The 12,321-nt window shown below is 42.5% G+C and overlaps 1 protein-coding gene across 2 annotated transcripts in view; it reads left to right on the top strand.

Moving 5' to 3' along the window:
* SLC7A14 (solute carrier family 7 member 14) overlaps window positions 1–12,321 on the top strand; it is a 130,445-nt gene that overhangs the window by 57,420 nt on the left and 60,704 nt on the right. For both annotated transcript variants that reach the window (XM_032173996.2, XM_032173994.2), the window contains exon 2: window positions 5,448–5,903. In XM_032173996.2, the coding sequence (XP_032029887.1) occupies window positions 5,600–5,903 (304 nt within the window). In that variant the 5' untranslated portion in view covers window positions 5,448–5,599. The remainder of the gene's footprint in view (window positions 1–5,447; window positions 5,904–12,321) is intronic.

The following is a 12,321-nucleotide window of genomic DNA, read 5'->3' as shown; positions in this document are numbered from 1 at the left end:
TAGCTCTTCCACTCCTCACCACAACCCTGTGAGCTAGGTACCACTGTGATCCCATTTTACAGATGGCAAAAGTGACGCATAGTGAGGTTTGCCCAAGGTAACTTAGTTAGCAAAGGCAGAGCCAGAATTTGCATGCAGGGAACCTGTTTCCTGAATTGTGTTCTTAACCCAGAGCCAGGAGCTCAGCCCAGAGGAAGAAAAGCAGGGAGGTGGTGAGAGGGTTAGCCAAGACCTGGATACAGGAGTGGGCAGAGATCTCAGAGGGGTCCTCAGATCCCACAGTCACCAGGTGGGGCTCAGAAAACCAGGCAACATTTACTCTAACTGCAGCCTCATTTTTCCTGGGAACATTAATTAAAAGAAGTTTGTAGCAATCCTAACTGTCCCACCACGTGAAAGGGCTGCTTCTATCAGCCAATGTTCCCTGCTGCCCAGATGTTCCAGAAAAAGCTGGACAACTACTCGTCGAGTGTGTCATGAGGGATTTTTGTAGTCCCTTAGCATATTTGCAAAATCAGGCAGGAATGATTATTGGCTGTTTACTGTTTTGTTAGCCTTCGTTTCCTTCCTCTCCTCACCTCCAAAGGCAGTCTCTAGCCTAATTCGATAATCCTACTCATTCAGTGAACTACTAAACTGTAATTATTTGCATCCTGAAACAAACCTGCTTTTATCATCATTATCCTTGGAGCCCACTGAACCCTTGAGCATGCCAGCAAGCACCACAATGATGACTCTCTTCTCCCAGAGGCCCTGTAAGCCTTCCTTAGTTATAGCTGTGAAGTATTTTGAGAAACCTGAATTAAAGTGCTAGAGAAAGCACAACACACATTTATTGCTCATCTTGGAAAGACAACAGCAGTGAGCTTCCAAAACTATCTTTGATTAACATAATCTGGGGGTAATGAATATGGATATTGCCAATAGTCACCTAGAAGCATGTTTTCTTTTGTACATCTTGTTCTCTCCAGTAAATTTCCTACCAAGAAAGGAAATGGTCCCAACTCCCTGTTTGCATCGATAAAGCAAGCACTCAGGGGAATTGCGTGAAGAGAATAGGACCAGGGGGCATTCTTGCCACCCTCAACCTTTGCTTTTGGTTGATTCTCCACATTTTCAGTACGGTTTCTAATTACCAGGAATATGAAGTGCAAATAGAAGCCATCACTTGCATAAAAAGACTGGTTTGTTTCTCGGTGTCCTTGTGACAGTTTCTGATGAAGGCTGAACAGGACAAGTAGGCCAGGAGATATCTCCAGACAGTGCCGCCTCCATAGTCATCGCCACTGAGGAGAGCTGTTAAGAGGCCCCATGACCTGCCCAGGGAAGGAAACCGGAAGTACCTGTCAGACTAGTGGCCTCCTGTGGAAAACTGCAATATCTGGTTTTCCACATGGAGCACTTGTCATTATGCCTGGCATGGGGTAGGGAACCTCAATTCTGCTGTGCTAGCATAAGCTGGGGCATTTAAAGAACCCCTGTATATAAGCCATACTTCAGGCAAATTACATTTGAATTTTGGGGATGGGGCACAGGCACCAGCGTTTCTGAAAGATCCTTGGGTATTTCCAATGTGCAACCAAGATGGAGAGCCACTGCCAAGGGGTCTCAAGATGGGAAACCCATTCACCACCCCTCAAAAAGCGGGCATGAAGCCCACCTGTATTTACCACAGCCACAACCTGCCGCGGGGCCTCTCTCCTCGATTCCAGCAGCACGCAGCTTGTGAGGTTCTCCTGGAGCTGGCTGACAATTTTTCTCCTTCCTGCATAGTGTCCTGTGTGCAGGCACTGCCCTGGCTGCAGAGTCCCACTGGCTTGTAGATCTCTGCTTACTTGTCGGCCTGCCCCCTGCAGCAGGTCCACACCTTTTTACATCCATCCCGGCCTACCTTAAAGGATCCCAGGACCCAAGATTCTGCCGCAGCTACAATGAGCTTTTAGAAAAGTAAGTCATCTCATATTGCTCACCTGAATAAAAGCCTCCAAGGGCTTCTCACTGCACTGAATATCACAATCACACCCTTTTATCTTGGCTGACCAGCCCCTTGGCAGTCTGACTTCTGTGCATCTCAAGCAAGAGAGCCCCACGGAGCCCAGTGCCAAGCTCTGGCTCGGGTGACTTTGGGTAAGTGACTGCCCCTCTCCCGGCCTACTTTGCCTCATCTGTAAGGCAGATATGTTGTGAGGATTTAATTAGTCGACACGACACTCAAATCCTCCTCCTTACCCCATACCAGTCTCACTTAGATCCCAGCAGATGCAACACCCACTCTATCCTCTTGAACCACAATGTGAGGAGCATTTCCCTGACATCGGGTACAACTGGCTTCTTTGCACCACTCAGGAGCCAATGCCATGTCCACAGAGACCTTCCCACCCCTTTATCACCCCCACTTTATTTCCTCTAAGCCTGTACTAGTTTGCTAGGGCTGCCATAACAAAGCATTGTGTTGGTGCAAAAGTAATTGTGGTTTTTGCAATTTGTGCTTTACTGCAATTACTTTTGTGCCAACCTAATACCATGGACCAGGTGGCTTAAGCAATAGAAATGTATTGTCTCAGCATTCTGGAGTCTAGAAATCCAAGACTAAGGTGTCAGCAGGGTTGGCTTCTTAGGGCTATGAGGAAGAATCTGTTCCCTGCCTCTTTTCTAGCTTCTGGTGGTTTCATGGTAATCTGAGGCATCCCTTTGCTTGTAGAGGCATCACCCCCATGTCTGTTCTCCCTGTGTGTGTGACTTTGTTTACAAATTTCCCCTTTTTATAAGGACATCAGTCATATGGACTAAGAGCCCACTCTACTTTGGTACGACCTCCCCACAACTAATTATATCTATAATGATATTATTTCCATATAAGGTCACGTTCTGAGGTGTGGTGGCTAGGACTCCAACATTCTAATCTGGGGGGCCATGATTCAGCCCATAACACAATCTGTATCCCTCTTTGAAACTGACTGATTTTATTTGTCAGCCTGTGTATTGCCTCCTCCCCAAACGTCAGCACCATGACAGCAGGGCCTTGAATGTCTCATTTGCCACAGCAACTGCTACATAAGGCTGGGCTGACACAGAGAAGATGCTTTGTATAGTTTCTTGAATGGATGAATTAAAACCAAAGCAACAGGCCAATTTTCTGAATAAAAACACTGAAGCCAAAATAGTGAAGCTACTACTCAGTTATTAAAAATGATGTTTCTATAACTATTGATATGGGAAAACATTCTAACATATTGTTAAGCAAAACAAGAAAGTTTCATATCAGAATAAATGATATAACATTTATAAAACACACATACACATATATATATGTCCATTCAAATAGGTGTGTAGTTACATAGAAAAGGGTCTGAAAGGATATAAATCAAGTTGTAGCTAGCTGGGTGGTATTTTATTTACTCATGTGGTTTTCTATTGTTTATATTGTCTGACTTTTCTGCAATAGATATGCGATGTTTGTGTAAAAAGAGAAATAATAAAAGCCAAGCTTTTCAGGGAAAAACAAAAATAAACCCTCTCACTTGCAGTATGATTTGGGTGTCCACTATCTCTCATCCCAGGCTGCAAGCTCCATGGGAGCAGGGACTATGTCTTCACATCTACAAGCCTCACGCCATGCTTGGCACATAACAGGTGTTCCTTATATGCTGGCTGGGTGGAAATAAATAGATACGTGGATTCATGTCCCCACAAGACCTCAACCAAAGCAGTTGTTCTAGCGGCCTTCCCAGTAAACATATGGTATATTTTCTTGCCAATACAAAAATCTTCAGAAGAAGAAAGAGGAGAGGAGGAAGGGGACGTGGAAGGGAGGAATGCAGACACTCTAGCCTGTTAAATATCTCTGGCATGTTATCCAACTATAGTGATATCTAAGGTGTTGTCAAGAATAAAAACACAGCATGAAGCAACATTGTCAAAGCTAGGAAAAAATTAAATCAGAAAGGCTGTCACCCAAACCTGTGAACCAAACAGCCACATTTCACCTGATTCTTCTAATTAGTGTTTGAAAAGCCTTTCAAAGCAGACAAGTGCTACATTAAGTGCTTAGTATTCATTAATACTATGAGTAGATGAGGTAGGCAGGTACTTACTGATTATATAAATGTCCTGAGCTTGTCAGTGCAGTATTTGGAATCAATGTCTGGCTATACTTCAAAAATTCTATACATTTATGAGTCTTATAAATTTTATGCAGTTTTTATAAATTTTCTCCAGCTTCTGGCTTCCAAAGAAAGTAGCTTCATATATTTGCAGTTCCTAATTTACTAAACTTTAGAAATTACCTAACACTGTAGTTCTCAACTCTATCAGATCCAACACCCCTTTTTATAATAAATACTTTGTCATACCTCCTTTTAGTATCCTGAAGTGAAATTATTGATCATCTACCTATATACAACATATTTTAGTGTGTAAATACCCAGGCATATCCAAATGACGGTGTCAGATGCTTGCACTATGTGAAAAATGACCACAAATGTGCCAGTTCCAGATGGCAGGCTGTTCCAGGGTGCGGCATGAGAAATGCAATACCACGGGTGGCATTCCCATGGGGTCCTTTGTTTTCTGAAAGGGCAAACAACTCCTCTTAAGTTCCAAACTAAATACATGATAATCTTCCTTTGATTTATTCTATAGTTGTATTCCTGGAAAATTCAATTTACTTGTATATTAAGGCTATCCAAAATATCCTATGAGTTTATATGTAAAAGAGAGTGAGTTGCCAGGCTCAGATCATCATAACCAGGATTTTTATCTACAGGAATGTCAAGCAAAATATCTAAAAGTTGTGTGACAACATCCTACACATCTCACATCTCAGGGTCCCCCCAGATGCCAGGAGTACTCCCCACCATTCCAATGTTTGAGAGTAAAAAACAATTCCCAAAACGTTTTTTATTTCATTTGGAAGCCAAGTGTCAAAATAACCCATGGGGTGGCATGGCCCCTCTTGAGACTCATGGATCTAATTTTACATTTTTATGTTAAAAAAAATGTAGATATCGTGTCCCCTCGAAATATGCCCAAGAATCACAGACCAAGTGTTGGCAAAGTAAGAGGTAGTTAGAGTTGAGATGGATGAGCACTTTCCATACGCCAGGCATTTTCTTAAGCTCCTTATGGACGTCACTCATCTAATCTTCACATCAACACATCACAGTCGAGACTGAAACACAGACATGGCTTACCCAAGACCACAGAGCGGTAAGTGGCAGAGCTCTAACTCAGACCATCCTCATCAGGATGACTGTGCAACACAATGCACGTGCTGACAGTCCTTTAGAACTGGAGAGAAGAGCAAGGAGAGTGGAACCCTTCCGTGTTATGAGCACACAGGTAGACCAGTTCTACCAGTTCAGGACATTAACCTCCAACCATCCCTCCAAGTCAAGGTTTGTTTCTCACTCGGTCTCATCTTCTGCTTTCTTGTGTTTTTCCTGCAGACATTCATGCCCAGGAGAAGGCTGCACTGGGTCCCTCTGGACCTTTCCTAAAAGGGAGATCCCTGTTCACTAGATGAGTTCCAGAACCATCCGCTAAGGCTTTGTAGCCCCCTTCCATTGGCTGACCTTCACTGCATCCCCTATCGCTCAAGATGAGTGGCTTCTTCACCTCACTGGACCCCCGGCGGGTGCAGTGGGGGGCTGCCTGGTATGCAATGCACTCCAGGATCCTACGCACCAAACCAGTGGAGTCCATGCTAGAGGGAACTGGGGCCACCACGGCACATGGAACTAAGCTAGCCCAGGTACTCACCACAGTGGACCTCATCTCTCTTGGCGTTGGCAGCTGTGTGGGCACTGGCATGTATGTGGTCTCTGGCCTGGTGGCCAAGGAAATGGCAGGACCCGGTGTCATTGTGTCCTTCATCATTGCAGCCGTCGCGTCCATATTATCAGGTAAGTGTCTCCATGCAGGGAAGTACTGTGGAAAGTGTGCTTACCAGCCTAGTCACTGTTCATCCCCCTTATCCGGAGTATTTAGTGGTAAGATGTATGAAGTGGCAGAAAAGTGGATCATCATACTCTTTTTTGCCTTGACTGCCAGGGAGGTTAGGGCCAGGTTTTGACTTAATTATAGTAGCTTCCTTTTTTCTTTTCTTTTCTTTTTCTTTCTTTCTTTTTTTTTTTTTTTTTTTTTTTTTTGAGATGGAGTCTTGCTCTGTTGCCCAGGCTGGAGTGCAGTGGCATGACCTCAGCTCACTGCAACCTCCACCTCCTGGGTTCAAGCAATTCTCCTGCTTCAGCCTTCTGACTAGCTGGGATTATAGGCGCCGGCCACCACGCCTGGCTAATTTTTGTATTTTTAGTAGAGACGGGGTTTCACCATTTTGGCCAGACTGGTCTCAAACTCCTGACCTCGACTAATCCACCTGCCTCGGCCTCCCAAAGCGCTGGAATTACAGGCATGAGCCACCGCGCCTGGCCTTCTTTTTTGTTGTTCTTTTTTGTTTTCTGGGGTTTTTTTTTTTTTTTTTTAAACAGAGTCTTGCTCAGTCGCCCAGACTGGAGTGCAATAGCGCGATCTCGGCTCACTGCAACCTCCACCACCCGGGTTCAAGCGATTCTTCTGCCTCATCCTCCTGAGTAGCTGGGATTAAAGGTGCGTACTACCACGCCTGGCTGATTTTTGTACTTGTAGTAGAGACAGGGTTTCACAATGTTGGCCAGGCTGCTGTCGTACTCCCGACCCCGCACTTCAGGAGCCTGAGGTGATCCGCCCGCCTCGGCCTGCGAAAGTGCTGGGATTATAGGCGTGAGCCTCCGCTCCCGGCCTATTTTTTCAATACAGAGAATTATTCTGGTTCTCATACATCTCCCAGCTTCTCATTCCCTGTCATGTTCTAATGGCTCTGTTTTTATTTTAACTCTCCTTTACACCGGAAGATAGGTCAGTCCTCTTGAGGGAGAGGGGAAGGATACAGCCAAGATATAAATAATAAAGATAGGCGGAGCAGCAAAATGACAAGTCAGTAAATCTGATATGATTGGGATTTGATAAACCTCAAACTGGCATCGAGCCCCCAAGGAGAAGGAAGCCAGGCCAGGAGATTTAAAGCCCTTGTGAGAATCACAGTGCGCCATCTGCCACAAACACCTCCACAGATTTATAGTCCACAGAGACAGGTCCACTAGCAGCTCCTTGTCTCCCCTTGAGAAAGAATCATAAAACTCATTTTTTAAAATAAAGTGCCAGGACTCACATGCCGATACTTTGTAAAAATGGCTCTCCTGTTGCCTTGTCCTCTTCCTTCCTTTTCTCTTGAGTAGCATTCTACAATATCTTCCCAGAATTGCTGGAGTAGGCCAATGGACAACTTGAGAGAGGAAAACCTCCGGCTTTTTTGCAAAAGCATGAGGCTTTTCTGGGTTTTAGGGTGGCAGATCATGTGGGCCAACCCATGTACTGACAGTGAATGTCTTGGTCTCTTCTAATATTTCAGGAGAAGTGGGAATTCTAACTTATATTGGGAATTCTGTGTACCAATGCGTGCCATCATAAGAAAAGCATTACATTAATATCATACATGTAGAATAAATAGTGCTCACGTAGGACACAAAGACAGACTACAAGCATGCAACCAGAAAGCGTGCTGGTTTGTATTTAACGTCTCTTTAATTTGATAAGGAAAATAAGCTGAGTTTATTAACCTCCTGTCATGTCTTCTCTTTCCTGTTGGTTTTACCATTTATCCCCTTCTCCTGAAGTCATCCTCTCATAAGCATGAATACCCTAATAGTTGAGGTTTCTTCAGAATTGAGGGGTTTTCTCTCTTATTGATGAAAATAAATTATTCACATGCATGAATTTTGGGAATACTTGCAATTCTATTAATGTGATAGCAATTACCTCCAAACTTTTTTGACAGAGAAATTGACTCACCATGAGTTTCCAGATCTAAACATGTTATCATGTGGAACAGAATGTTGATAGTAGGACAAAAGGCAGCCATATACCCAGAGGGTTCCACAGAAGGCACAGGGCCAGTGCATCAGATTAATGAAGACTACACAGTTTTCAATAGATCTCATCCTATTTTGACCCAGTCTCCCAGACCACAGTGATTTTTGTGAATGAATTACCTGTGTCTTATTCTTCACAGGATACATTACATCTGGAAACCAGAGCCTGCCACCTACCCCCATCACAGTGCTCATGGGCAGTATATAATCTAGACTTTTCCACTGCTCCCATGGAGAGCCTGAGACTGGCCCAGCCTGTGTTATGCTGGAGCCAGCTCACACCAGCTGCCAAGAGTACTGATTGTGCATACCTCTTTCCAGCTTTACATTCAATGATGTCATGCTGTTAACTTGGAATCAGCTATGGAGTGACTATGTGTTTGTTGTGTTACTGTTGTTCAGGGAGTCAGTTGTTAAACCTTTACCAGCACATCACTAGCCCACCTCCACTAAAGACCCTGGTCCTGCCCAGTGATTGAGGCCTTCACCACAGCACCAAGCACAAGAAGAAAAAACCCTACCTCTCCCCAAAACAGGATTCCTCCTCTCCACATATAGCCCCAACCATAACACTTCTCTATACTGTATGACTGACTTATCTAGCCACTGAGGCTATTTGGAATCCCCCCAGAGCCCCTAGTCAGGCCAGGACCAAAATATCATAACTTATGCCAATGTTAGCATATTTATAGCAGGTTTCTTCAAGCAGGCCTCTCACTCTTATGATTGTTGGTCACTAAACTAAAGGAAGTGCTGCTCCAGTGTCTTCTTTCCACTTTTACATCATCATCCCCATATCGCTTCACCTTTGGCAAAACTTCCCACTGCTTCTCCATACAACAATAATCAAACTCCCCTATATCTTCATCCTTTTAAATACATGGTCCTTTTCTCCTTCTGGTGTTAATTAAAACCTGGCTCATCTGAGGGTGAGTCCAGTCTCCACAACTGCGCATTTATCTCCAGCAATAATTGCTGCTTAGTTGCAAGAATGAAGTAAAGAGAAAGTTGAGATTAACTTAGATTTAACTTTTTCCAAGCAGAGGGAGAAAAAAGTAATGGGGTTAAGAGTATTTTCAAAGGAAGACTAAACTGTGCTGAATCACATAATCTAGGCTGAATAAGAAGGGAAGTGAAAACACAAGAGTGACGATGACTCATGAAAAGTGGCAGAATTGGTAGAAATTGGAATTGTCAATCAGGTCAAGATATCACTGAAATAAAAATACTGAGAAAGTGAGATAGAAAGCTAGGAAGTGATGGAAATGATAAAGAGTGGGATGTTTGAAATAAAGATTTCAGAAGTAGTATAGCAATCAATAACATTCAGTTTAGACTTGAAGCCTGGTTCAGCCACTGACTAGCTGTGAGACCTTGAGTAAGTTCCATAATTTCTCTGAACATCAGTTTCTCCACTTTAAAAATAATAATACCTACTTCAAAGGATTGTTGTCAAGACTAAAGGAGATGCATATTAATCACCTGGTACATTGCCGAGCACATAGCACTAAATAAGTGGTTATTATTATTTTTTGCCAAACCCTAAATCAGGTGCTTTCCAGAGAGTGTAACCCTTAAAACTCTTTATCTCTTTAAAGTAGGTTTTATTATCTCCAACTTCACATACGTGGAAAATATGTAAATCAAAGTTTAAATGACAGAACCCACATTCAAATCTGTTGATAGATAGGTTGAGAGATAATGTCAACAACTCTCAACCCTGGCTATGGGTTTAAATCACTTGGGAATTTTTTTTCTGTAATAATGAAAAATGGATTTTGGAGTTCAGTTTTATTGAGTTATAATTACATATCATAAAATGCATCCTTTTTTATATACACTTCCATGAGCTTTGGTAAACACATATAATCATGTAAGCTTCACCACAATCAAGATGCAGAAGAGCTCCATCACCCCCAAAATAATTTCTCCAGGCTGCCTCTTTGTAGTTAATCCCTCCTCCCACTCCTAGCCCCTGGCAACCACTGATTTGTTTTCAGTCCCTATGGGTTTGCCCTTTCCAGAACATTATGTAAATAGAATCATTCAGTATATAACCTTTTAAGTTTGCTTTCTTTTGCTTAGTAAGATGCATTTGAAATTCATTCATGTTGTTGTGTGTATCAGAAGGTTGTTCCATTTTCTTGCTGAGTAGTATCCCATTGTATAGCTCTACCACCATCTGTTTATCCTTTTACCAGCTGGAGGACAACTGGGTTGTTTCCAGTCTTTGGTTGATGTAAATAAACTCACTGCAAGTATTTACATGTAGGTTTTTATATAAACACAAGTTGTGGTTTCTCAAGTAAGTACTTAGGAGTGAAGTTGTTAGTTTGTATGGTAAGTGAATGCTCAACTTTATAATCAACAGCCAAGCTTTTTTCCAAAGTAGCTGTATTATATTTGACTTGCACAGGAATATGTGAACGTTCCAGTTCTTTGCCAGCACTCAGAATTGTTAGGTGTGGTTTTTCACGGTTGTTTTGTTTTTTTGTTTGTTTTGCCATTTTAAAAGGTATATCGCAATGTTTCAATGTGGTTTTAATTTGCATTACGCTAATTACTGATGACGTTGGACATCTTTCTATGGGTTTATTTGTCATCCATGTGTTCTCTTTGGTAAAGTGTCTATTTAAATTTTTTGCGCCCCCCCCGCTTTTTTTTTTTTTTTGAGATGGAGTCTTGCTGTGTCTCCCAGGCTGATGTGCAATGGCACGACCTCGGTTCACCACAACCTCCACCTCCTGGGTTCAACCGATTCTTCTGCCTCAGCCGCCCAAGTAGCTGGGACTACAGGTGCATGCCATCACACATGGCTAATTTTTGTATTTTTAGTTGAGACAGGGTTTTACCACATTGGCCAGGCTGGTCTCAAACTCCTGACCTCGTGATCTGCCTGCCTTGGCCTCCCAAAGTGCTGGACTTACAGGCACGAGCCCACACCCAGCCCTTTTGTGCATTTTGTAATTGGGTTCTTTATTTTCTTATTAATAACTTTTAAGCATTCCTTATATATTCTGGAGACAAGTCCTATATTAGGTATGTATTTTTGCAAATACTTTCTCCAGTTTGGGGCTTGTCTTTCAATTTCTGTTTATTTCTTTTTAAAAATACTGATGCCCAGGCACCACCTCCAGAGTTTCTAATTCAATTGGTCCAGGGATTGGAAATTTTTAAAGTTCCCCAGGGAATTCTAATTCTAATTACTTTTGCACCAACATAATGGAAACTATTTGGACAGCACAATCTTAAGAGAGTTTTTGGCCTTGTGGCACCATTCTCCATGCTATGCAAACCAGCTTATAAAATGAAACAAATTTGACTCATAGAGCAATCTATTTTCTTTACAATTTGTCAAGCTGGGAAGTTATAGCAACTTGCCAAGCTCCTCCCACTAGTCCCGCCCCAATGTTATAATTGCCCACTGCCCTGTCACAGGTGGAAGAAAACTTATCAGAGGAAGCAGCTTGTGCTTTGTCCAAAAGGTCTTATCTACTCTTCAATAGCTCAGTAGGCCACAACCAGACCCCATAGCCATGCCAAACCTAAAAACCCTTTTGTATATTGCAGATTGTATAAACTAGATAGAGGAAATGGGTTTTTTCTCATCGTGGTTCCCACCTACAGCCTTTTGGAGAGACTGAAGGGTGGAGGCAGGATGGTTTACAGAGGTTCTCTAATGTAGTTGGCTATGGATGAAACAAAGCAAAGCCATCGTGCCAGTGACATCCAGCCATTCAAAGCCCCAAGAGGCTCTTATTTGAGTAGTGAAAGAGAGGCAGATTTAACTTTTTTTCTAAATTTATATCCAGTCCTCTTTTAACATTATTAAAATTGTTCCTCAAACAGAATATAGGTCTGAATCACTCCTAAGCTCATACACTCTCTATAATAACCCTTCAAGCCCATTTCTCAAATGTTTTTGGTAAGGATTCAACAACAGTATGCATACACAGCGTCAGTCCTTTCCCTGGTACACAATACTTACAATTTTTGTCATCTACTCATAAGAAATGTTTGGCAAAAGTCTAATAAGATAAGATTCAGTAAAAATGTATTGGGCTCCTACCATGTATCAGTCCTGGGGCAGTACCAAAAATAGGCAAGAAATTGCCTCTTCTCTATTTCCAAAGGACCCATTGCTATTGGGTCCCATTGCTCATTGATGGAGATGAATGCCAAATCTGATAAGTGACTATGGCAACAATAGTCATAACAGTGTAATAGTTGTAGTGGCAACTACCACTTATTGAGTACCTACTTTGTACCAAAAGAGTTCTAAGTGCATAACCCATTATTTTACTTAATCTTCACAAAAACCATATATGACAAGTGGTGTTACACTTACTGCATA

Source organism: Hylobates moloch, unplaced genomic scaffold (genome assembly GCF_009828535.3).
Source record: "Hylobates moloch isolate HMO894 unplaced genomic scaffold, HMol_V3 SCAFFOLD_13, whole genome shotgun sequence".
Lineage (NCBI taxonomy): Eukaryota > Metazoa > Chordata > Mammalia > Primates > Hylobatidae > Hylobates > Hylobates moloch.
Note: the sequence above shows the minus strand (reverse complement) of the source record. Positions and strands in the feature narration are given on the sequence as shown.